This window comes from Fundulus heteroclitus, unplaced genomic scaffold (assembly GCF_011125445.2).
Source record: "Fundulus heteroclitus isolate FHET01 unplaced genomic scaffold, MU-UCD_Fhet_4.1 scaffold_379, whole genome shotgun sequence".
NCBI lineage: Eukaryota > Metazoa > Chordata > Actinopteri > Cyprinodontiformes > Fundulidae > Fundulus > Fundulus heteroclitus.
Window position 1 is genome coordinate 40,586 of NW_023396791.1, and position 26,774 is coordinate 67,359.

General features: G+C 40.7%; 2 protein-coding genes across 5 annotated transcripts in view; both read left to right on the forward strand.

Moving 5' to 3' along the window:
• Positions 1-3,260: 3,260 nt before the first annotated feature.
• On the forward strand, positions 3,261-6,548 carry LOC118560071. The gene is made up of 2 exons (XM_036130719.1): positions 3,261-6,327; positions 6,463-6,548. The coding sequence occupies exon 1, from the start codon at positions 3,292-3,294 to the stop codon at positions 6,049-6,051; it is 2,760 nt and encodes a 919-aa protein (XP_035986612.1). The 5' UTR covers positions 3,261-3,291; the 3' UTR covers positions 6,052-6,327; positions 6,463-6,548.
• Positions 6,549-7,753: 1,205 nt separating this feature from the next.
• The window catches only part of rwdd1 (RWD domain containing 1), a 33,404-nt gene continuing 14,383 nt past the window's right edge, over positions 7,754-26,774 (forward strand). The window contains exons 1-6 of one of the 4 annotated variants that reach the window (XM_036130717.1): positions 7,927-7,945; positions 8,853-8,918; positions 9,082-9,212; positions 10,038-10,181; positions 10,420-10,552; positions 10,632-10,694. In XM_036130717.1, coding sequence (XP_035986610.1) covers positions 10,056-10,181; positions 10,420-10,552; positions 10,632-10,694 — 322 coding nt within the window. In that variant the 5' untranslated portion in view covers positions 7,927-7,945; positions 8,853-8,918; positions 9,082-9,212; positions 10,038-10,055. Of the gene's footprint in view, positions 7,946-8,151; positions 8,346-8,852; positions 8,919-9,081; positions 9,213-10,037; positions 10,182-10,419; positions 10,553-10,631; positions 10,695-26,774 lie in introns of those variants that run through there. The other 3 variants (XM_036130714.1, XM_036130715.1, XM_036130716.1) reach the window with 3 other exon arrangements.

A 26,774-nucleotide genomic window follows, 5' to 3' on the forward strand; every position in this document is an offset into this window, starting at 1 on the left:
TGAAGATAGACATTTTTACATGTGTTAGCCTAGCTAGCTTCATTTTTCTCTGTACCTATGTGTGTTGCAGTTTTACACGATTCTCATTAAACCCTGCTAAAGAATCAAATGGAGTGCTTCTTGGTGGACGGATGGGAAAGTGTTTAGCTACCTGTATAGCTGAGTTACTGCTGAAAGTCACAGTACTTAGCGAGGCCAGGACAGTAAAAAGACGTCCCACGCAGAAAAAGACAACTTCTGAGCCATGGACGATAAAGGTAATGAACAGAAGGCAAGTGATGAGCTATCAAATAAGGACATAGATCAAAGCACAGTGTACCACGTCCGTTCGGTAGCCTCACGGTCATCTACGTGCTCTTCAGTCAGTTTGGCCGCAGCTAAAGCAAGAGCTAAGGCTGAAGCAGCTAAAGCTAAATTGGAGTTTCATGAAAAAGAGACACATATTCAGATTGAGAAGGTAAAACTTGAAGCATCGCTGCGTGCACTCACTCTTCAAAAGGAAGTTACGGCTGCTAATGCTGAAGCAAAAGTATTTGAGGCAGTAGCAGCAGACATAGAAGAAGGAAAATGCAGTGAGACATCTGAGCGCAGCCCTGTAGCCATACAAACACTGAAAAGGACAGAAGACTATGTAAAAAAACAGTCATCTTACTTCAGTCAGTACAACTACAAGGATGAAGGGACTCACTCACACCCACCTAACTTAATGCCCAATGCTGTTATTGTGCAGCAATATACAGTACCTATGCCTGCTGCTGTAACCACGCAACAATACACAGCATCAGATGAATTCAAGTCTCTTCCCATTCATCAGCCAGACATGACAGGAAGGCACATTGAACAATCCCCTAACTTTAACTCTTACCATGGCGGTAACACCATTGTGTGGCTAACAACGTTAATGTGAAAACTGCTGTTCCTTCCTCAAACGTAAACTCAGGAAATCCCACATTTGATCTGGCAAGGTTTTTAGCACGCAACCAAGTCATAACATCTGGTCTGGTCAAATTTGATGACACTGCAGAACATTATCAAGCATGGCGAGCTTCATTCATCAGTGCTATAGAACCACTAGGGCTGACACCTAGTGAAGAAGTTGATCTGATGGTGAAATGGCTTGGCAAGGAGTCAAGTGAGCATGCGGCCAGAATAAGGGCAGTTAATGTTAACCGGCCTATGGATGGGCTAAAAGCAATATGGGCAAGACTGGACAAAATATATGGCTCACCAGAGGCAATTGAAAATGCTCTTTTCTCAAGACTTGAAGCTTTTCCCAAAATCCAATCCAGAGATAATCACAAACTTCAAGAGCTAGCAGATCTTCTACAAGAGATCCAGATTGCAAAGCAAAGTGATAAGTTGTGTGGTTTAGCCTATTTGGACACGGCTAGAGGTGTCCGGCCAATTGTAGAGAAGCTCCCCTACCCTCTACAGGAACGCTGGATGTCACAAGGTTCTAGATTTAAAAAAGAATATAACGTGTCTTTCCCACCATTCTCCTTCTTCAAAGAATTTGTGTGCTCGGAAGCTGAAGTAAGGAATGATCCAAGTTTTAAGACTCTCTCACTCACGTGTGCTCCTCAGAGAAAAGAAAAATGTGCACCAGTCAGATACCCAGTTGCTGTCAATAAAACAAATGTCACACAAGATCAAATCAGCATTCCTCTCAAATCAACAGAGAAAATCCCTGTTAACCCAGAAAAACAATGCCCTATCCATAACAAACCGCACCCGTTGAGTAAGTGCAGAGGATTTGTTAAAATGACTCTTGAGGAACGCAAAAAACTTCTCAAAGAACACATGATCTGCTATCGCTGCTGTGCTTCTACAAGTCATATGGCAAAAAACTGTCAAGCTCCAATCAAATGTTTGGAATGTGCAAGTGACAAACATGTTAGCGCCATGCATTTCAGTGGAACAAACACGGTTCAATCCTCAAGTCAGCCCCCACCGTGTACAGAGGACGGCGGGGAGGAAGAGACGAAACAGGAAATAAGCTCAAACTGTACTAAAGTCTGTGGTATAGGACAAAGTGGTAAATCATGTTCCAAGATCATTCTGGTCAACGTGTATCCCTCAGGTCAACAGCAGAGGAGTATGAGGATGTATGCAGTTCTGGATGACCAGAGCAATCTCTCTCTGGCAAGAAGTGAGTTTTTTGATAAGTTTGACATACACGGTACTGAGGCTCCTTACAGCATCACAACGTGTATGGGCGCAACACAAGCATATGGAAGAAGAGCCCATGGTTACGTCATAGAGTCTCTAGACAAAGAAACATGTCTGCAGCTTCCCACATTGATTGAATGTGACAATCTCCCTAACAACAGGAAAGAAATCCCGACACCAGAAGTGACTTATCACCACAAGCACCTGAACAAAATAGCTTCAGAAATCCCTCCTCTCGACCCCAACGCTGAGATTCTCCTACTGATAGGAAGAGACCTGTTGAGAGTCCACAAGGTGCGGAAACAGTTAAATGGACTGAATAATGAACCATTTGCACAAAAATTGGATCTCGGCTGGGTGGTAGTCGGTGATGTCTGTGTCAATGGAATGCATGGGCCGCCAACAGTGAGCAGCATGAAGACATACATATCTGACAGCGGCAGACCTTCTACATTTTTAGGGTGTGAGAACAAAATAAAAATAAGAGACTTGTACACAGAAACATCAGACACACTTTCAGTGTTTGCAAGAACAATTCATGATCACCAGTTGGCTCCCTCTATTGAAGACAAACGCTTCTTGGAAATAATGGAAAAAGGCCTTCTCCAAGATGATTCAAATAGCTGGGTCGCCCCTCTCCCATTCCGGCATCCTCGTCGCAAGCTACCTAATAACAGAGAATATGCAGAGAAACGTTTTGCCTCTCTGGAACGCAATCTTCAGAAGAAACCTGAAATGAAAAGGCACTTTTTTGAGTTTATGCAAAGGCTGTTTAATAATCATCACGCTGAGCTTGCTCCATCACTCGAAGAAGAAAAGGAAAGGTGGTACTTACCCACTTTTGGAGTTTATCATCCGCAAAAGCCCAGCCAAATACGTGTCGTGTTTGATTCATCTGCACAGTTTGACGGCGTCTCACTGAATGACGTTTTGCTGCAGGGTCCAGACCTAAATAACAGTCTACTTGGAGTTCTGATGAGATTCAAAATAGGCCCAATCGGAGTTTTAGTAGATATTGAGCAGATGTTCCACTGTTTTGTGGTTCAAGAAGAGTGCAGAGACGTGCTCAGGTTTTTGTGGTACCACGACAATCAGCCAGGAAACGAAGTGGTCGAATACCGCATGAGAGTTCACATATTTGGGAACAGTCCATCACCTGCAATCGCCATTTATGGCCTACGGAGGGCAGCAAAGGAAATGGAGCAAGTGTATGGCAGCAAAACAACAGAGTTGGTGGAGAGACATTTTTACATGGGCGACGCACTGCTGTCTTTCACATCAGAAGCTGAGGCCACAAAGACAGTAGAGCAGCTTCAAGAAATGCTATCCGTTTCCAACCTGCGACTTCACAAGATAGCATCAAACAGTGTCAATGTCATCAACCACCTCCCAGCTGAAGACAGAGCCAAGGATATAAAAGATCTGGACCTGTTCACAGATGATCTTCCCGTACAGCGCAGCCTGGGGGTTATCTGGAACCTTAAGTCAGACACTTTTACATTCAAGGTCCCAGAAAATCAGAAACCATTCACCAGACGCGGTGTGCTGTCTACGGTAAATAGCTTATTCGACCCGTTGGGCTTTCTAGCACCTATCACAATAAGAGGAAGAAAGATTCTCAGGGACATTACTACAGACAATATTGAGTGGGATGCTCCTCTGCCTCAAAGTAAATATGAAGAGTGGAGACGCTGGCAAGAGTCCCTCTCAGTTTTGAAAAATCTTCACATTCCCAGAACATACGTCACATTTCCGGTGAGTCAAGCCAAGACGATTGAGCTGTGTGTTTTTTCTGACGCATCAGTACAGGCTATCTCAGCTGTCGCATATTTAAGAGTCACCCATGATGATGGTCATCATGAAGTGGGGTTCATCTTTGGCAAATCAAAACTTGCCCCCCAGCCTGAGTTGACAGTCCCCAGATTAGAACTCTGTGCAGCTGTCCTAGCAGTAGAAGTTGCGGAAACTATTATGCATGAGATAGATGTAAAACTGGATGCTGTCAGGTACTTCTCAGATAGCAAGGTAGTTTTAGGCTACATTCATAACGAGAGAAGAAGATTTTACGTCTTTGTCAGTAACAGAGTGCAGCGCATCAGACAAGTGTCTCAGCCTAATCAGTGGAGATTTGTGCCCACTGAACTCAATCCAGCGGATTGTGGCTCGAGATCAGTTGCAGCAGAAGAGCTTGTCAACACCCTCTGGTTAACTGGACCAAGATTCCTCACAGACATCGACTCGACAAAGATTGGTTCAGACGAAAAATACTTGCTTATCAATCCAGATGATGACACAGAGGTCAGGGTGAACGACACCAATGTGGTAACAGAGTCATCAACTCTCAAACTATTTTCAAGTCGCTTTGAACATTTTTCCAACTGGAAATCTCTCCTGAAAGCGGTTGCCAGACTCATTCACATCGCTCAAAGCTTCTCAAACAAAAACAGCAACAGCTGTCGAGGCTGGCATTACTGCAACAACATCTCATCTTCAGAAATGGATAAAGCAGAGCGACTGGTCCTTCGCACAGTGCAACAACAGTGCTTCTCACAGGAAATCTCTGCAGTCAGGAAAGACAAAAGTCTATCAAAGAACAGCCCTATTCTCAGACTCAATCCATTCATCGACAATGAGGGGCTCCTAAGAGTTGGAGGACGTTTGCAGCATTCTACGTTACAAAGAAACGAGTCAAATCCAGTCATAATACCCAACAAACACCACATTGCAACTCTGCTAGTGCGCCATCATCACGAGAGAGTGAAACACCAGGGAAGGCATCTAACGGAAGGAGCCGTTCGCACCAGTGGACTGTGGTTGGTTGGAGGTAAGCGGCTCATAGGCACCATCATTCACAAGTGTGTGTTTTGCAGAAAGTTACGTGGACTGTCAGAACAACAGCTCATGTCTGACCTACCTGAAGAAAGGCTCAAAGTGGACCCACCATTCTCATATGTGGGCTTGGATGTCTTTGGCCCGTGGGAGATTGTGACAAAACGTACAAGAGGAGGCCAAATAAACAACAAGAGGTGGGCAGTGTTGTTTACATGCATGTCTACTAGGGCCATCCACATTGAAGTCGTGGAAACAATGACTGCCGCAAGCTTTATCAATGCTCTCCGGAGATTCTTTTCACTCCGCGGACCAGCCAAGCAACTCAGGTCCGACAGAGGGACCAACTTTATTGGCGCCTGTAATGAGCTGAAACTATCACCGCAAGATGTCGATAACACGATCAAAGACTATCTGACAGAACAGAGGTGCACATGGGAATTCAACCCGCCCCATGCGTCCCACATGGGTGGGATTTGGGAAAGAATGATTGGGGTTTCTCGCCGCATTCTAGATGCTCTACTCCTAGATGTGAAGCAACCTCAGCTCACCCACGAAATCTTGGTGACCTTCATGGCAGAGGTCACAGCTATTGTTAATGCCAGACCCCTTGTGCCGATTTCCACAGACCCTGAAGCTCCACTGGTCTTAACACCAGCTATGCTTCTTACTCAGAAAACAGGAGCACCTCCGCCAGTTCCAGACAACCTGAAAGAGAGGGACGTCTTCAAGAGCCAATGGAAGAGAGTTCAGATACTAGCCAACAACTTTTGGACAAGATGGCGGAAAGAATATCTCTGCACCCTTCAAGGTCGTCAAAAATGGTTCGTAAAGAAAACAAATCTCAAGGAAGGAGATGTTGTCCTCCTGAAGGATTCCACTGTAAAGCGCAACGAGTGGCCCATGGGACTTGTTGTTAAGACATACCCCAGCAAGGACGGACTTGTAAGAAAGGTGGATGTTAAAGTTGCAAGACATCAGGGTGTAAAGACATTCAGTCGACCAATCTCAGAATTGGTTCTTCTGTTGACACCTAGTAATGTGGACATTTGAGTTAGTGGCATCTCTTAAAGACGCCAGGCGGGGAGTGTAGTGAAACCTGTCTAGTTTAATGTTATCCAATGTTGAGTTCACCTACTGAGGCCACCTAGTGACAAACGTTATATTTGGTCTAATACTGGTTCACTGACGCCATCTTGAGGTCACTTTTATTACTACACTTTGTTTACTGAAAGGAAAAAAGACCTGTTGATCCATGTGCTCAGACAGAAGCCCCTTTTGTTGTGTTTTCTTTTAGTTAAATGCAAAAAAGGGAAAACGGCATCGTCTGTAAGTACTGTTCTAATGTGCTTGTCACATAAATCATAATATGTAATCCGTTTACATGTTTTATGTGAAGATAGACATTTTTACATGTGTTAGCCTAGCTAGCTTCATTTTTCTCTGTACCTATGTGTGTTGCAGTTTTACACGATTCTCATTAAACCCTGCTAAAGAATCAAATGGAGTGCTTCTTGGTGGACGGATGGGAAAGTGTTTAGCTACCTGTATAGCTGAGTTACTGCTGAAAGTCACAGTACTTAGCGAGGCCAGGACAGCGCCTTTTAAATAAAATGTATTATTATTATTATTATTACACAGTGATAGGTGCACTTAACGCGTGATGTCACGAGCTACATCCGCGCTACATCCGGGTCACGGTGGTCGGCAAAAACAGTACTGTTTTCGCTTACCAGCGTGACAAAACGGGTGAATTAGACCGTACTTTTAGTTTATTTTTGGAATCTAAACAATGCCTACGACTTGTTGTGCTCCCGGTTGCACACAGAGGCATTCCAAATCGTCGGATGTACGTTTCTTTCATTTACCGAAGGACGAAGAAGGAAGAAAGAAATGGATATTTTCAATGAAAAGGATGCAGGCAGACAATCCCAATCGACTGTTGGAGCCATCATACCACGACAGAATTTGCAGTCTACACTTCATCTCCAGTAAATACAACTAAATTTTGCACTAGTCATTGTTCTACTTAAATAATTATAGAAATAAAAAATTAGGATATTTAAGTCAAGACGTAAACGTTCGTTTCATAAAAATATACGTACATGTACAATGTATGCAAACCCTCTGGCATGAATCTGTGAAAATGATTAATAAGGAAAATACACCTAAATAATCCTTTGTGAACAATTTTTTTTTATTAATTAAATGCTTATTGTGGAATCGTAGTAATTTTCCTACTTTTAATTTAAATGCATGTACTGGGTTAGGCAGGGAAATCTATTGGCCAGCCCCACCAAGATTTTTTTTCCACCAGCCGCCACTGATATAGTCACTAATGTCTAACAACGCTCTGATGCTTTCACAGAGCAGATGCAATTTTGGAGAGACTAAGTCACAAAGACTTTGACGTGTAGACCTGTATCTCTCTACCTAATATTAGAAAACTCACATTCTAATCAAAAATATAAACAATATAATTTCATATTACTTGTGAAAAGTTATCCCTTGAGCCCTGACGTAGATAGTCTCTCGATTTAAACAAAAATGAGCTGCACAGTGCTGATGCATCATTAGTGTGTTCATCTTGAATCAGCAGGATTGGGTAGCAGGTCGACCGCCCCAAGATGGTGGCCGTAATTCCAGCGCAGCGACAGTCAATGCGGGGTCTACTCTTATATTATGTCTATGGGGTCTACTGTCTATGGAGTCATCCATGTGCGTTTCAGTTGCGTAATGGCGTATCAGTTGAAGGCACTCCGAAAAATCTATGAGCACAGCAGTTCGTAGCTCCTTTCCTATCCACAATAGTGCTTCAGTGTTAACCACATGGAAGCTGAAGAAACAGGAGCTAGGAGCTAGGAGCAGGAGCTCCTAGTTCCTGCTTCGAAGCATTCGGATGGAGCCGCTGTCGGTTTCCATAACTAAATCTGAGATCGATTTAGAGGTCTGTTATCTACGCTGACAGTATAAGCTTGCCTTTGGAACTTTGCAGAAGTACAAGCCATGTGTTTCTGTCCTCCTACAGTGTTCATACAGATTTTTTGAACGCAGTTTAATGTCCTCTGCACTAACTTTCCTAACGTATCCAACCGAGTAGTGTGAGCCTTAAACTTGCCCAAATGCTGTTTCTAAATCAGACATAAATGTCTATTTCCGACATCATCGATCGTCCTATCAGTAGATGTGAGCTGAACACGCCGCTCACTAGGTTTCGAAGTTTCCGTGTTGGAATGATTTTTATCAAACTCCAGATAACCTCCTTAGATTAAAAATGACGGATTATGTCGAGGAGCAAAGAAATGAACTTGAAGCAATAGAATCTATCTACCCCGACTCCTTTACAGGTTTGAATCGAAATGAACTAGCTTACAGCTAGCATTGTAGAGTAAGCGTTATTTAGCTGACTTGTTCATATGAACTGGGTCGTAACTATTCTAGCGGTCGAGACTTAGCTATTGCTGTTAGCGTTTATTTGTGTTAATACATGTTATGACTGCTTTTAAATGAAAGCTGTTGAGATAGTAAATGTTTTAGCATTTGGCCCTACAGCTCCATTTCTATTCAGCACGCTCACAAGTCAGTGTTTCTATATCCAAGACATTAGTTTAGATTCGAGACACAAACACACACGCAAACACACACACACACACACACACACACACACACACACACACACACACACACACACACACACATATATATATATATATATATATATATATATATATATATATATATATATATATATATATATATATATTAACCAGTGACAGTCATCTAATAATAGACAATATTGATTGTGGTGTTCAAATGAAAATTGGTGCAAGTGGTTTGTTCATGTGGTCTTGCAGTGCTATCAGAAGACCCCACCAGTTTCACCATCACTGTTGCATCGGATGCAGGAGAAAATGGGGAAAGTAAGTACACATTTTATTGGTTAAATGTGTCATATGATGACATTTCCTTATTCATGACCCTTTACTGCCTACACTGTTAATGATGATTTGTCCATGTTAGAATATGTTTTGAAGCTACAGAATAAAAAGGTTCTACAAAAAGGCTTTTTTTTCCTGATTGCAGCTGTAGAAGCAACGTTAAAGTTTACATATGTGGCAAAATACCCAGATGAGCCCCCACTGTGGGAAATCTATTCCCAAGAAAATCTGGAAGGTGACGACTTAGAGGACATTCTCACCCTATTGAAGCAGCAGGTCTGTTAATGAAAACAAGAACAAGTGTCTCATATTTTGGCCATCATGCTTTAGAAATTTATTTGTGAACTTTTTTTCTGGAGAAAGAGTCATCTGCATAATTTGAGATGTCCCTATTGTTTAATAAAACCAGATGAACAGACCAAATAGTCAGATTTAGAAGCTCTTGACAGCTGCTTTTCTCATACGTCCTTGTCAGAGCCTATTACTTAAAGATAGGTTGCTTTAGGACTTATTGAGGAGGCATGCAGTATTTCTGATTCTGGTGCAGCACAGTGTTGTCTAAACAAATTAAAGGTGGCCTGGAATACATTTCTGATGAACTGATTCAAAGTAAATATGCTAATCTGGCATGCCTCCAAACCTTTATAGGCATATTATTAAAAAACTTCTTTAAATTCAAACACTTTATAATTATGGACCTAAAGCTTTTGGAATGTTTATTTACACTGAAAGAAGGTAACAAAGATCATTTGGAAGACTTTTGTTCTCTGCACCAACTTGCTTAATGTTCTTCATCTTGGATCTAAATCAACCAGGGTGTTTGGTAATACCAGGTCAAGAATATTTATTGTCATTATGCAGCCATAATAAAATTTTGGTGACTTGTCAGCTTTGAATACACATGACACACAGACAAAAATCAAAAACACCCATGGAAAAACAAAAATTGAGCTTTCCTTGAGAAGACCCTCTGAAAGGCAAAAACACAATCATGTCTGAATAGGGCCTGATGTATTCCAAATGTAACTAAGTTTAAACTGAATCCTCTTTTTTATAATGTATATTTACCATTACCAAAATGTGTTTATAATAATGATGCAGGCTGAAGAGAACCTGGGGATGGTAATGATTTTCACACTAGTGACAGCAGTTCAGGACAAACTTAATGAAATTGTGGATGCAATGAAAAACAGACAAGAAGAGGAAACGCTCCGCAAAGCAAAGGAAGCAGAAGAAGCAGAGAAGGTAATATAAAGCCTAAATAATTTGTGTTTACCCAAGGTTCTGTTTTGTTGCCTGTCATATACAAACTTGAATAGTATTACTGTGTGTAATTAATACTGCCTTGACTTATTTTTAGTTTACCTCTTCTTTCTCATTTATACATTTTTTAGGGCAATTTTATTATAGAAATTAGTGTTTTCTCTGAAGTCATTTGTATATTTGGATATATAAAACAATGAAGGATGCTTGTGTTTGACAGGTGGCATTCCAGGGGACAGTAGTGACAATTGAAAACTTCTTAGCATGGAAAGTCAAGTTTGAGTTGGAGATGGCAGAGTTCAGAAGAAAAAAACAGAAAGAGGAGGAGCAGGCTGGAAAACCTAAACTCACTGGTAAACCCTTCACTTTTCTGTCAAAGGTCACATCCTTGGGAGCTGCTTAGAAAATATTAAAAAAATAATTTCTCTTTAGGTAAACAGCTATTTGAGAGAGATCATAACCTTGACACATCTGATATTCAGTTCCTCGAAGATGGTAAGGAGTGCTCTATAATTAACATATCCTGTTATGCAATATTATTTGTGGAAGGTCCCCTTTTTTCTTATTAATTAGACTTGTATTATAACAATTCCATTCCTTTTTTTAGTAAAATAAAAAAAACTTCATCTAGATTGATTTAAATCTGTTTTTTTTTTTGTGCCTGGGCACCAGAGACTGTTTTTTTAAATTACTTTTTGTTTTGAAATTTTTATAAGAAAACCGACATTTCAAAAGACATCACAAAATTAGAACAAGTTGAAGTTGTTTTCTGTATCACTGGCAAATTTCGGACTTAACGCAAGAAATCCATAAAATATTTTACCTGCTGTGAAAGTGTGCAGCAGCCACACAGGCTTTTTCAATCAACACTATCAAACCACACATTATTAAAACTCCCCCAAATACAGAGAAATGTAACTGTATTCAGTTGTATTTAACTCAAGGAGTGTCCATTCAGATGTTTTTTTTCATGTAAACTATTTAAGGGGCTCTTTCTTTCTGATCCATCCATCTTCTAACACGTCTATTCTTTGTGGGGTCGCGAGGGTTGATGGTGTCTATCTGTCACTGGGCGAGAGGCGGGGTACACCCTAGACAGGTCGCCAGTCTATCGCAGGGCAACATAGCCCTCTTTCTTTCTCACTGAGAATAAAATGATAAAATAATATAGAATAATTTCAAACAGATGTGATTCCTAAGGTGGAGACAATTCTACATGTCGATAAATTGTAGGGCCGCACAGTATATCACAAACTTATCGTTATCGCAATATCACAGATTGGAATGTGCATATCGCAAAGAACTGGCTAAAGTGCAATACGTGTTCGCTAATTATTTAAGCACCTTGCATTCAGGCACTCAGTGCCTCTAATATGTTTGGTGACAATTGTTGTTTATTTCAACATAAAACATTTGAGAAGGTAAAGAGGTGGTAAAGTTGACAAGAAACTACAGCTAAGTTGTTTTACTGCCAAAACATCACAAGTTGTTTTTTTTTATTAAAACCTTGTGTTTTAGATGGAAATAGATGTTTTTGTTTTTTAGTAGCAAATTAGACTACTCATTATCTTGGTTCTGTGTTTGCTATAATCATGAAGCAGAAAGACATTAACGCTTTAATTTTGTCTGTAATTATCACAAACTATATTGTTATCTCAACATTTACCAATATTATCGCAACTTTTTCTAATATTTTGCCTAATATCGTGCAGTCCTACAAGTAGCTACATGAAGTTGTGTGTGATTGTGGAATGATGTCGGCATCAATGCTGCTGGAGGACATTGCTGATGGAAGAATATTGTTATACAGGAAGCACAGATGTTTACTTCAACATGATGAATGACCATGTTTAGTGATGCAATGTGATGATATGGCGCCACAGAGTTTTATTACGTGCTTGACTAGATTAGCAATGGTTTATGAAAAAAAGTGCAGTGAGGGGCTAAGCCCAATAAATATCTTTTAGAATTGAAACCGCAAAAGGGTAATTTTCCCCCTTTGACTTTCAAATTCTTGTATCTCTGTTAAAATAAACCCTGGTTTATCTCACTTCAACTACAACTTTTCCTAAAATCGATACAGACTGTTTTGTTAGTTTACCTTAATTTGTACATAAATGTTAAAAAAAATAAACTGGTTAGAACAAAGCAAGCAAGAAAAGTAAACATTATCCCCTTTGGTGGTTTTAGGGTATTGGAATGTATTCTAGTGTTAAATCTATCATAAGTAATTACAGTCTTGCTTAATTTAGAAACGTGTGTGTATATATGCTTTTTTAATACTTTTTAATTATATGTCAACCATGGACATCAGGTCATTTTTCAAAATATAGAAGAACAGCTCAGGTGGGAGAACAACTCAACAACAATTTCACTTTATCATATGTCATTCCAAAAAAAGGTAAAAAACAAAGCAACTGGACTTGTTTTCCGTAGTTGAAGACGTTTCGCTTCCTCTCCCGGAAGCTTTCTCAATTCAAAAAGTCTGGAGTAATGATGAGTAACAAGCTTTATACCATTCCAAACAAAGGCCTGTAATGGCTTAGATAACATGCAAATTCAACCGAAACAGGACCACCCCTTAGTAATGGGCGGTCGTTAAAACCATTAAGCCAGCGGAATGGACCGAAACTGGTCCACTCCTCTGTAACGAGGAGTCGTTAGAGTTGTTATTGGCTTGGCTTAAAGGAACAATGTTTTAATCACCTGAATGAGGGTGAGAGTTAAGTTGACGATTGGCTGGAATTAATCCTATAGCTGTGTTGTAAGTTTTTGAGAGTTGGAACCTAAGGCCTCCTCCTCTGTTTAAGGTTGGTCTTTCTCTCTTGACGTAGATGGCTTCCTTCACACCCCTTTCAAACCATCTGTCTTCTTTGTCCAAAATGTGAACATTTTGGTCCTCAAAAGAGTGTCCTTTGTCCTTTAGGTGTAAGTGGACAGCAGAGTCTTGACCTGAGGAGGTAGCTCTCCTGTGTTGAGCCATGCGTCTGTGGAGAGGTTGTTTGGTTTCTCCAATATAAAGATCAGAACATTCCTCACTGCACTGAACTGCATACACCACTCCGCTCATCTTAGGTTTGGGGGTTTTGTCCTTGGGATGCACCAGCCTCTGTCTGAGGGTCCTGTTTGGTTTGAAATGTACTGGGATTTTATGTTTGGAGAAAATCCTCTTGAGTTTTTCAGAGACTCCAGCAACATATGGGATGACGATGTTTTTGCGTTTATTCTTCTCACCATTATGTTCTGCAGCGGGTCTTTTGGATTTTCTTGCTGATTTGACAAAAGCCCAGTTAGGGTACCCACAGGTTTGGAGGGCATCTCTGATGTCAACCATGGACATCATATGTCAATATGTTATCATATGTCAAATAACATTTGATAATAATCAATTGCTCTGGTGAATGTAGCACAAACAGGGAGAGACAGCAGAGAGAGAGAGAGAGAAACGGCACAGAATGAGGATGACACAGAGATGGAACAAGAACCTGGCGAGGGAGTTTGAAAACAATACCTGCTGCCTGTTGGCTGTTCTGGAAGCTTGACTAAAAAGTCTGTTTGGTTGCTGACAATATATAGTACACTTCAAAAATAACTTTAGCTTCAATAACCCTGCATTTTGATCAGTAACAGCAGTAACCACAGGGATGCACCGAAAAAAAAATTTGGGTCGATATCAATATGCTGTATTATTAATAAAGTTATTGCCGATAGCTGATATTTACAGATATCTCACTCACTCACTCACTCACTCACTCACTCACTCACTCACTCACTCACATATATTAGAGCTGCAACAAGGAATCGATAAAAATCGACAATTAAAAGCATTGGCAACGAATTTCATCATTGATTCGTGGTGTCGCGCAATTAATGCGTCACTCCATGTCGCGGAGCAGTGTACTGCACCCGCAGAGGGTCGTCAACGTTGACCGGCTGCAGAGCGAGTTGATCGCAGTGAGGTGGTACTACTGATTTCTTTTGTAGTAAATTCTACTAATGATTACACAGAGAACACGGCTAGAACTAAGTCCTCAAAAGATAGGGAGCATGTCGCGCTTCACAAAAAAACAAAAGTGAAATGTGATATTTGACATGGCACGGGAACACCACAGTGATGATACAAGAGCTGAAACAACATGGAGTTTGTTCCGTTTCATTTCGGAAACGCCGATGCTTGGCTCGCCGACTGTAAGCGGAGTCCTGTGCAGCCGAAGTGGTGCTTCAGGGTGCAGCCTAAATGTCAGTCCGATACCTTATAATGTGGCTGTTAGCTGGTTAATTACAGGAGCTATATTTATATGCGCAACATTCCCTGATTGGATTGAAATGTGTTTGGATTAAAAGGAAAGAAAGTATTCTGAAAGCACCGTTTATATGGGCTCAGAATCATATACTCAGAGCATGACGTGCATTTTTGCACCAAGATTTATTCAATGGAGAAACTCTGACGTTAGCAGAGTTGTTGAATATCCATGAAACAACCGCGGAAGTTTTATATTTCTTCATGCGGGAAAAACAACAACACCAAACGCAGAGGTGTTTTGGTGCTGACTGTTCTGAGTGCATATAATGAACCTGCACCAGGTTCTGAGATGATTGAGAACTCATGCTGTTGCTGTTGAGAGAGCGGAAGGAAATGATGTTCATCCCAAAATGTTCTGTGCTGCTTAGCGCTGCATCCCACATACATTCGCAATAAATTCATGAGTTAATCGGAACAAGTGTTTAGATGGACGCTGATCAGATTATGGATAATAAACCAGCCCTCTCAATCAGAATACAATTTCATTGTTATGGTAGTAATTTGTTGATTAAGGTTTAAGTTTTAACTTGATGGCAAAGTCTGAGTTAAGGTACTGTATGGGAGAGAGTAGCAGGGCTCTAAGCTAACTTTTCAAGAATCAAGAGACTTTATTGTTGTTCTGTAACCATAATGAAATTTAGGCGAGAATGATAGGAGGCAGACCCAAATTAAAAACATTACAGAAAAATTAGACATAAGCATCCCGAAGGACAACCTCAAAATTTTGAAAACTCAGAACAAATAAAATTGATTAAATATCTAACACTCTTTTTCACTCTCCAAAGAAAAATTTGGAAAACTTATTGAATAAACGTTCATGGAAGTAAAATATGCAGAAGGACAAATGTAGCATATTTACATAAAACAGGGGCGGATCCAGGATTTTTCAAAGGGGGGTGCGCACGTAAGGGTCATGTCAAGACAATGTGAGGCTAAATGACCATAGAATGCCATCTTTACTCTTCCACACTACCCTAATTATTCATCTATGGGTTTTTGAATTGATAATCATTTTAATGGATGAACATAAGTGGAATTAGCATGATTATATTATTTTAATTGAAAAAGAATTTTTAAGACAAAATTTCTTGGTTTTTACAGCATGCACAAGGTTAAAAAGTAGTTTGAAGAAAGAATTATCCTTAAAAAAATATTCTTATCAACAATTAATCAAACAAAGATTTTCTTTATTTCCAGAAATTATATTTATTTAGTAAAATGGACGTAGCTGTACCTCGTAACAGGTATAACTGACAGAAGGTGAAGAATCATAGAAATGTTTGGGTAGCACTTCATATTTGTTATCCTTAGAATTTCAGGGAGAGAGCTGAGTTTTTCCACTGATGATGACCACTTTGTGTGCCACAACTTCATTTCCTGCCTGAATGTTGATCCTGATGGTAGATCATCTTTATATGATGTAAAGATCTATTTCTCACTCTCATCGTTCATCATATGCAAGTTGCTTTGAAATAGTTTTAATCGCGTTGTAATAACGCGAGACCTGAGCTGTGAGCATTTCAAATTCATGCTCGGACATACCTGGCTGCAGAAACAAATTACAGGAGGGCATTACACTTTTCAGGGGGGCACACCTTAAAAAAAAAAAAAAAAAAAGCATTTTACATGCTTTAGGCTGAACAGTGGCTCTGTGACATCTCCTACAGTGTTAAGAAACAAACTCTCAATAAAATCCCAAAATCTAAAAAAAAATCAAACAAAAAGATATAGTTTATTCAGTGTTACCAAATTAGGCAGCTTTCCACCCAATTAGGCTTCTTTTGAACACAATGAGCTAAAATAGGTTATGGGCTGGTTGTAAAAATTTGGGAAGCTTTTTACATTTGTTGGGCTTTTAGAAAGAATTACTAACAAAATATATATCACAATGGTTGTCCATGTCTGGAAAAAAACTAAAACCATTTTAATAAAATGCCAATTAATAAATTGATCATTTTACTGGTCAATTTATTTTTTAAATGAGTCGAATCTGACATCATCAATGAATAATAGATATTATGAATAATATTGATTGTTATAATAAAACAAGAAAATAATAATGGTTAATCAAGTGTCACTATGAAATTGTATTGGTCTCTGTAAATCCCCCTAGAGGGGTTGAGTTCTACTAAAAGAAAAATGTTTTATTGAGCTCTATAAGACAAATTAAGTTTATATTAAGGTAAGGTTTTTTTTCCCGGTTGATATATCATGGTTGTTAAAGTGATTTTGTGTGTTATTTGGTTGACTGATTGTACATTTTGTGTACATAGTGGCATGTTCTCATGTGTTTCATACTTCTGCGCTTTTAACATAAGAGAGCTTGAGATTTGGGCTTGTTTTTTTCTTTTTAGTTGGGCAGGTTTTATGCTGGTTTGAGATGGAACCTAACAGTGAGATACAACAACCTGTAGAGCTGTCTTGACTCAAAAGTCAAGCATTAGCATACATAAACATGAGCAATGGTGTCAGGCTGAACACTGACTGAAATAAAAATTCATACTAGAAGAGGTTCTGTAATTACAGCAGCTAGGAGCACAAGAATAAGAACAAAGCAGAGTTCCCTTCTACCTGAAGTAACCCAAGTTTCTTCAGTTTGGCAGTTTTACTCCTGAGTTTTGCTCCTTGTGCTGCTAGCTGTCTAGCTAACCCTCCTAGCTGTCTAGCTAACCCTCCTAGCATCAATGTTTACTCCAGTGTTGACTTCAAACAGACGTTTCAAACAGAAATTAATAGCGCTGCTTCCAGCTCGTTCTCGCTTGCTTCTTTGTCTCTTCTTCTAATTGTTTGGTAATCACACCGAATATCCATCCCGCTCTACCTACACCGACGGTGACCACAGCCGAGCCACGCCGCCGGCTTCGCTCTGAAAGCTATTTGTATGACCAAGTGACCCGCCCCTCTCCAGCTGTAATTGGCTAGTATGTTGTCTTCAGTCGTTGATTTGATTGGTTGAATTGTTTGATTGACACATCAAAGATAGTACGACCAGAGCGATGGCCACTCTGAGGTAAAAAAAAAAAAAAGTACAGCTTCCGCCCAATGCCCGTCCGCTCTAAAAAAATCATTTTCGTCTCCAAAAGGGGGTGCGCGCGCCACCCGCGCCCCTGCCTGAATCCGCCATTGCATAAAATGCAGCTTGTGCTGAAACAGTCTATGAAATGGGCTTGTGGTTTATTTGATTGTCGGAAGTATTATTTTTGCACTGGTTTCATTGTTATGCCCAATTATTTCCCCTAGAAGGGCGAGATTGATCCAAGCCGTATTTGACACCGGTTTTACAGATTCACTTTTGTTGTATTAAATCACTGTTCATATAGACAACTATATGACTATGTCAGGGGTTAAAGTTCTCAGTCGCTGCGACGGATTTCCGTCATTTGGAAAATGAGCACAAATTGTTCCGTCTAGAATTATTTTTCCAGTTTTTAAACTGAAGCTGCTCTCCACCAATGAAACCTGGCAGAGCCAGGACATTAGCCAATCAGAAAGAGAGTAGGGCGGATCTTTGCAAAGCAGACATCTACCAGTCTGACCTTCATCGGTGTTCAATCATTTTAACTTTTGGAAGAGCATCTCAAACTGGCGACAGATGCATGAATGAAAGTAGCGGTGGTCAAAGGTTTTCTTTGAATTTATGAACCAGCAGGTCAGAAAGTTCAGTGGATTGAACATCTGACAACAATTTCCCTCCGTAAGTGTGTCTGTCGCAGCCCTTGCAGTTAATTAATGAGTTATTTCTACCTGTGGCCACGTCACGTGTCAGTGTTTATTCCCTCTCTTCCAGTAATTTAGCTGATAAACGCGGCGACCAACCAGGGACCTCCTCGTGATTCACTATTATGTTTTTTTAAGGCTCAAAGAGTAACGCGCTAGCTCAGGCTAATTTAGCGTGATGCAACAATGTTCCGCATTTGACTGGGTCTGATTTGGAAAAAGTAAAAAAAAATAAAAAAAGTAAATTCCACCTGCGCTTTTCTAAACCAAAGAAAGCTTAGCTGCAGTCAGAGTGGCTATCAGTCAATATGCAGCAGCTTCACCTGATGAGCCGCTGCGCACCAGGACACTCCTTAAATGATGAGGATTTAGATGCATACAGATTATTAAGAAAATGTCAAAAAGATAAAAAATAAACTGCAGCAACAACATGGACTGGAGAGTGGTTTCTGACTGAGGGAGACAAATGGCGATTCTCAGAGAGCTTTAATTAAGTTATTTTTTATTTTTAAACGGAGTGGAGCAAGTAGCAGTAGAAACGGCTGAAAAAGCCTTCTGTCTGTGGATCTATGGACTCATTTTACTCCAACCCAAAAACACCTGCCAGACAGACACGCTACAGCAGCCAAGATTACCTTCAACAATATTTAACTTCACGCAATACTTCAATAACATTTTGCTAATTAAAAATGTTCATATTTAAAAGCAAGTTATGTTTTTTTCTGATAAACTTTGAGCAATTTTATTAAACTTTTTAAAAATTTAACATCCTATCCTTCATCGTCCGTATAGGTGTGATGTCAAGCCGTATCTGATGGGGAAACACGGCTCAACGTCACACAGGGTGGTGGTGGTGGTGGGTGGGGGTGGGGGGCTGGTGACTGCAGCAGTCAGTGAGCGAGAGGTCCATCCTGGACAGGTTTCCAGTCACAGGGCTAAAAGTTAGCAGTTTTATTACACTTTAAAATAGTTAAGTGATGCCTTTTTATGAACTCAGGAGTTGTGACGGGCAATAACGGGCAAAGCAGAGACTGATTATTGTAATGGTCTGTGTTAAACTAAAATGTATGGCATCATAGTGTTGGTTATGTGTCCTGCATTGTCCAGGTTGTGGTTGGTCTTGTATGTTCATAGGATTAATTTATACTGAATGTGACAGGGAGTCAGTGGAGTTAATGTTCAGTTGTGAAGTAGATGATGTAGTGATTGCAAGCTGCTGTCTTTTGTACTAGTTGTTGTTTATGAAGGTTTTCTGGAGGACCGGGAGGGAAGGGAGCTGAAAGTGTAAAGTGGACTGTGGACCAGTTTGGCAAAAGTGTAAAGGAAGAACTTGATTCTGCAAATATGAAAGTTAACCAGGTGATGTTCTGGATGTCCAGGATGACACCAAGGCTCTGAAGCTGAAAGATGGGACAGAGACAGGAATGGTCATTGCATATTGTAAAAACTACCAGATTTGGTTAATGTTGACTTTGCATAATAAGCAAGTGAGGTAACTAATGTGGCATGACGTCCACGGTCCCGGGAATATATGGATTGACTAGAAAAAAATGTCAGTCTAACTGATTATTTTTGCTTTAACCCCTGGACTATGTTGACTATTAAATGATTGACTTACAATCTAGTCAACATAAACTTCTTTATTTGAACCAAAAATATTATTATATTTTAAGTATTACCTTATATTATTGTAACAGAAAACATAAGTAGCAACTTTTTTGTGTGCTTATTTGCTCTCAGTCCAAATGTTCTATTTTGGAAAAAAGAAGTGGAAATAAAACTTTTTTTTGTCCAATCATGGATTAATTGTAAAAATAATCGACCAAACCCATTGTAGCATTTCTGGGATTGGCATATTTTACACAAACTAAAAATTATGCAAATGGAGTTTTTTAATGTCTTGCTTTATTTTTGAAAAGTGTAACTTTCAAATAACATTGCACAGCCAACATAGAAAACAAGTGACCTCCAGTGCTACTTTTTACCATTTAAATTCTTAACAAGTGTATACAACTTACCTCTCTAAACTGACAAAACTTTTGGGAGTAAGTTTAAATCATAAATCTAAACAATATCAAGTATAAAGAAATGAGGGACGAGTGAAAAACTCTTGCTTTTCTGGTTTAAGGTCAACCGATAAACTTTGTTGAATTCATGGTAACAAGGCATTGTTAAATTGCAAAACATGTTTTAACCACAACTCAGAAATATCAAAGTCTATCCTAACTATTAGTGCATATTTTCCCACCTGCACTGTAATTAATAAATATTCAAGAACCTAAATGTCCCAATGCTGAAACAGTGCTTCCACAGGCAGGCAAACATACAAAAAATGCAAATTAATCTTAAGACCCTGTTAAACCAAAATATACACATAACTACAACACAAAAGACACGATAGCCTAAAAATAAGTGTGCCAAACATTGAAACGGTGTTCCCACCTATGGGTGAATGTGGGTTATAGTCTAGGCTTCCTTCATGAGGAAAGGAAGATTTTTTTTTAACAAATAGAAGCATTTCTCAATTCTTACACTGAATCCTGTTTCTCTTTTCATCAATAATATATGATGCAGCAGAAAAGAGCTGTTCACTGTCCGAACTTGTACATGGAGCTGAAAGATACTTGCATGCTGCTTTGGCTAGGGCAGGAAAGCAAGCCATGTTGCTTTTCCAGTACTGCAGAGGGTTATTATTTCTGCGGGGGGGGCTTACTTAGATTGCCATGCACCTACAGGAAAGTAGACAAGAGCATTACTATGTGTGACCAATTAACAACAATCTAGACTTTGCAACATTATCCTCTCCTCCTTAAGAGCTTTGTTAAAATTTTCTCTGAGCAGATGACAATGCTAGAGGTCCACCCACAATTGATCCATGGCTGAAAAATGTACTTCATAAACATAATTTTTTTTATTAACAATAGACAATTAACAGGACATGACAAAGATTGATTATTTGAATAAAATACAGATTATGACATCATACCTGTATACTTGTGTGGCTTGTCAGGACTCCCTGCTCTTCCATCATCAAGATCTCCTCCAGGATTTCATCATGCATGTCAAGCAGCGACTGTTGTTTAACGTTTTTGTTTGCTATTTTCCTCTTCTCTTTTGGCTTTTCTGTGGCTGGCGTCTCTAGCTTTTTCGTAATTTTTTATCGACTTCCTTCTGAAGCACACTGACTGCAGTTTGTTTTGTGACTGGGTCAAAATAACGGTCCTTGTACCTCGACTCAAGGATCGTTGTGAAATAGTAAAGCGCTTCGGAAAAAAACGCTTCCAAATTACATTTAAGTAGAGTAGCCTTTGCTGTGCGCACCCCACTGTCTGTGTCAGCTACCTTGCTCAACAAATGCTCCGTCGACTGTCGTTTTGGCCTGTTCGCTACGATTGCTTAAAAAATAACAAACATTGGCAGATGCCAATTTTAATACTGATATATCGTACATCCCTAGTAACCACACTGTCATGCTGAGATATATAATGCTTTCTACTGAAGCACTGTAAAAGATTATTTTTAATTTTCTGAGAAAGGAAGAGCCATTGTTGGGCCTTTTTCACTACGTGGGAGGTGTTCACAGTCCAGTAGAGGTAAGAAGAAATGTAAATGCCCAGGAACCTTGTGCTATCCACACGCACCACCACCTCCCCATGTATGCAAAGAGGAGCTTGCCAGACTAGCGAGACTGACTTGCGCCGTAAACATGGCATATCAATCTGCAAAGCCGCCGGTAGAGCCTAATTTCAAAGGCAGGACTAACAGGGTCAGAGGAAACAGGGTATAAACCACTAAAATAACTACGGATGTGACACAAACCATAGACATTAAATAGATAGACGCCTCATTATGTGCTGGAGCCCATTCTGCCTCGCCGCCATATTGGATGGGTCTTTCCTACTGAAGGCTTGCATAGGAGTTGACGGAAGTAAATGCATAAAGAGCAACTTTGCCCATGTTTTCTGCAGTTTATGGTTGCAGTAACCGCCGATAACTACTGAAAGTAGATAACGTGATGCAGATCACCATTTTGGGCAAAGATTGTTTCTGAATATAAGTTTTACTTGGTGAGAACAATACAGAAACCCAACAAATGGACCATAATTTTATGCTCTCTGTATTTCACAAACCCAACAGTGTGAAAATTGGGTAACAATTCAGGAAATTATGATTTATTTTAGTTGGGCAAACAGCTTCCTCAGTACAAATAAATGCATTGGGGTGCATGACAGACTCATCCAAGATAGTAGCCATGCTGAAACTTCAGCTCCTATAGACCAGTTCACGCGTGATGTCACAGGGTACATCCGCGCTACATCTGGGTCACGCTGGTAGGCAAAAACAGTACTGTTTTCACCTACCATCGTGAGAATTGTTAGACCATACTTTTAGTTAGTTTATTTTTGGAATCTAAACAATGCCTACCACTTGTTGTGCTCCCGGTTGCACACAGAGGCATTCCAAGTCGTCGGATGTACGTTTCTTTCGTTTACTGAAGAAAGAAGAAAGAAATGGATAATTTCAATGAAAAAGATGCAGGCAGACAATCCCAATCGACTGTGGGAGCCATCATACCACGACAGAATTTGCAGTCTACACTTCATCTCCGGTAAATACAACTTAATTTTGCACTAGTCATTGTTCTACTTAAATAATTGTCTAAATAAAAATTAGGATATATACTTAAGTCAAGACGTAAACGTTTGTTTCGTAATAATATACGTACATTTGTGCAATGTATGCAAACCCTCTGGTATGAGTCTGTGAAAAGGATTAATAAGACAAAAACACCAAAATAATCCTTCATGAACAATGTTTTTTTAACCTACCGGTGGCGGGTCTTCCTCTTTGCTGAGGCGCTGTCTGTATCCGACTCCGCTTTGGTATGTTACACAAACATGTCCTAACATGTCCCAATATGAAATAATTGTAGCCGTCAAGTGATTTCATGGCTATCATGCTCTCTCGTGTGTATTGGCCTGGCGTGTTGATAAGGTAGCTGTATATGTTGCTGTACGGATCACTTGGCCAGCATTGCACAGACTTGCTCCATCCCTTCAGGCTTTTGTTTTATGAATCTGGCAATCTCATACTATCAACCATCAACTTACTCTTATAGCAGTCTTGTGATACGTTCTCTAAAGAACAAAAATACGTTGAGAACTCGTCAGTTTCTTTGTTTGCGTCTGCCATTGATTTCGCTTTTTTCCTACCAGTCTGGCGCGCGTGCGCAAAAAACCCGGATCAAAACAGTAACAATGAATTGGTCTATAGACCAGTTCACACGTGACGTCAGTGCTACATCCGGGTCCCGCGGGTAGGCAAAAACAGTACTGTTCTCGCCTACTACATGACAAAACGGGTGAATTAGAGCGTACTTTTAGTTAGTTTATTTTTGGAATCTAAATAATGTCTACGACCTGTTGTGATCCCGGTTGCACACAGAGGCACTCCAAATCGTCAGATGTACGTTTCTGTCGTTTACCGAAGAAAGAAATCGATAATTTCAATGAAAAGGATGCAGGCAGGCAATCCCAATGGACTGTGGGAGCCATCATACCACGACAGAATTTGCAGTCTACACTTCATCTCCGGTAAATACAACTTAATTCTGCACTAGTTATTGTTCTACTTAAATAGCGGCGGAGGGGGGGTGGCGATAGCTAGACGGGGCTGGGAGAAGCGGAGTCGATGCGCTGCAGCAGCAGGACGCCGCATCATTTTAGTTTTCTTCGTGCAATCAGTGTACAATAATGTTCACCAGACAGCGGCTGCATTACGTTTAACAAGGGTAGTGTAAATGGGGCTAAAGTCCCTCCAGCGTATCCTGGGTCTTCCCCTGGGCCTCCTCCTGGTGGGACGTGCCCGGAACACCTCACCAGGGAGGCGTCCGGGAGGCATCCTAACCAGATGCCCGAGCCACCTCAACTGGCTCCTCTGGACGTGGAGGAGCAGCGGCTCTACTCTGAGTCCTCCCCGGATGACTGAGTTCCTCACCCTATCTCTAAGGGAGAGCCCAGACACACTACGGAGAAAATTCATTTCGGCCGCTTGTATCCGGGATCTCGTTCTTTCGGTCATGACCCAAACCTCGTGACCATAGATGAGGGTAGGAACATAGATCGACCGTTAAATCGAGAGCTTAGCCTTTTGGCTCAGCTCTCTCTTCACCACAACAGACCGGTACAGCGCCCGCTTCACAGCAGACGCCGCACCAATCCGCCTGTTGATCTCCCGCTCCATCTTCCCCTCATTCATGAACAAGACCCCAAGATACTTGAACTCCTCCACTAGGGGCAGCACATCCTCCCCAACTCGGAAGAGTTAGTTCAACTCACAGTTGTTTAAACATCACATTAAAGACTTCGGCATTTGACGTAGCAGCAGAAGTAGCTCTGAGAATGGGGATGGATGCTTCAGACGCTTTTCAGCTAGCTAGCTACAGCTTAACCACATTGTACCTTCCCAAGATGGCGACTGTGACGACACGTGACCTACAACCTTGTGTGATACGCAAAGGGGGAGGTCTTAATGACATAATCAACGCTTACGCTAATGTGGGGTGGTACCTTGATTAAGAGGGCGGCATGAATGAGAAATTCAAGGGGAGACCTCGAACTGAGGTTTAACAAAGAGATTTAACTCGCTGATAAGAGGACAGGAAAAGAGGAACAGAAAAGATGGAAAAATCGACCCGTGGTGGAGTCACTTGTAAGAACCACAAATCAACACAGCCAAAATCACTTACAAAATGCATGCACATACAACTGAAAATATCCAGCAGTTAAACAAACTCTGTCTCGGAGTAATTAAGCATTAAAACTAAATCCTAATAGGTTCTCTGCCCAGGCACTGTTAAATCACTTTAACGTCTTCAACTACGGAAAACAAGTCCAGTTGCTTTGTTTTTTACTTTTTTTGGGGTGAAAAGGGAAATAATAAAAAAAGGAAAAATCTTTCTTTACTCTGACGTTGCATCGGCGGGTGCCTTGGGGCGCTTCGAGTCCGCGAACCTGGTTCAGTGTCGGCGGGCCGGTGCGTCGGGCAGCGGGGAACGGAGGAGAAGTCCCTTTGTCTTTCTCTGGGCTTTAAGATGCTTTGTTTGGCCAAAACGAAAGCATGGTCCCTTTAACGATCACCGGGAGATAACGGCTCTCAGTCTTCGATCGAAGTGGGTTCAGAAAGTACTTTTAAAGTCGACCTCTTGCTATGATTTAGCAGGGATGAAGTTTGCTTCGAAAATCCTCGTCCAGCGAGAAAATAGTGCACGGCATGTGGGGAAAATTCCAAACGGGATGAACAGCTGTGGGTGTCTTCCCAATCTAGCGGGGTGCCAAGTAAGAAGGATGAGCGCAGCGCGTCCATCACTTATAAAACCCTCCATAGTAACGTTATCTCGTCGCTTCGTTGTTACGGTCGGCGGCCATTTTGGGCCGTGTTGCATGATGGGAGTTGGTGGCCATTTTGACCACATTGCATCATGGGAAATGCAGTCTGTCACGTCCTGAACTGGCGTTACACCGGTATGTCGGTGTCCGGCTTGAAGGACCAATTAAATGTCAGGTTCAAACACCTAAAACATTTATTAATCAACAAAGGGAAGAAAAGACAACAAGCGTTAGTTTGGTTTTATTTGAGAGAACAGCAGAGATGTGCCCAGTTACAACTCCTTATTGCTCTGAAAACACACCCTGCACCTCCTCTCTTTATTGTTAAAAGGAAGTTCCCTAGTTAAAATCCGTTATGTTTCTTATATATATATATATATATACATACATACATATATTAGGGCTGGGCAAGTTAACGCATGCTGGGCAAGTTAACGCATGCTGACTGCAGCGCGCTGTGTCACGGCAGCACTCTGGTGCTCCCCCTCCCCTTCGCGTACATGGCTTAGCGGCGCCAGCCAATCAGCACGCAAGCTCAGCCTGGCCCGCCCACTCAGCTCTCACACAAACTCAACACACAACCAGCTGAGAGAGACCGCAGCAGCGGAAAAACATGAACAGGGGAAGTAGCACCGTTTGGCTTTATTTTAATACCGTAAATGAAATCAAGCTGTATGTTTTGTAAAAAGCCGGTTAATTTCAGTGGAAACACAACAAATTTATCTAAGCACGTGAAAAAACATGATCAAGAAAATGTCGAGCCACAGAAACGAAGAGAGGAGACGAAACTTCTGTCATTGCCCAGAAAGACCCACAGACGTCTCTGACTGAGGCGTTTCAGTCCTCCAGGGAACATTAAGGTAGATCAGTGGTCATCTTCAGCAGCAGTTCATGTTAACGTTCAAAGTAGATATTATCTATCATATGTTACTGGAGCCCACACAGAAAATGTAATTAAGACCTTGAAAGAACTCAGTACATATATTAAAAAGTGTTATTTAAGATAAGATAACATTAGTTAATCCTTTTTTTATCCTACGATGGGGAAATTTATAGGATTAAAGCAACAGGCAGGTGCAGACAACACAGACAAAATAAGAGGTGGATTAGCGAAAAAACACTGAACATAACATTATTGTTATTATTATTTAATTGTAATAATAAAAT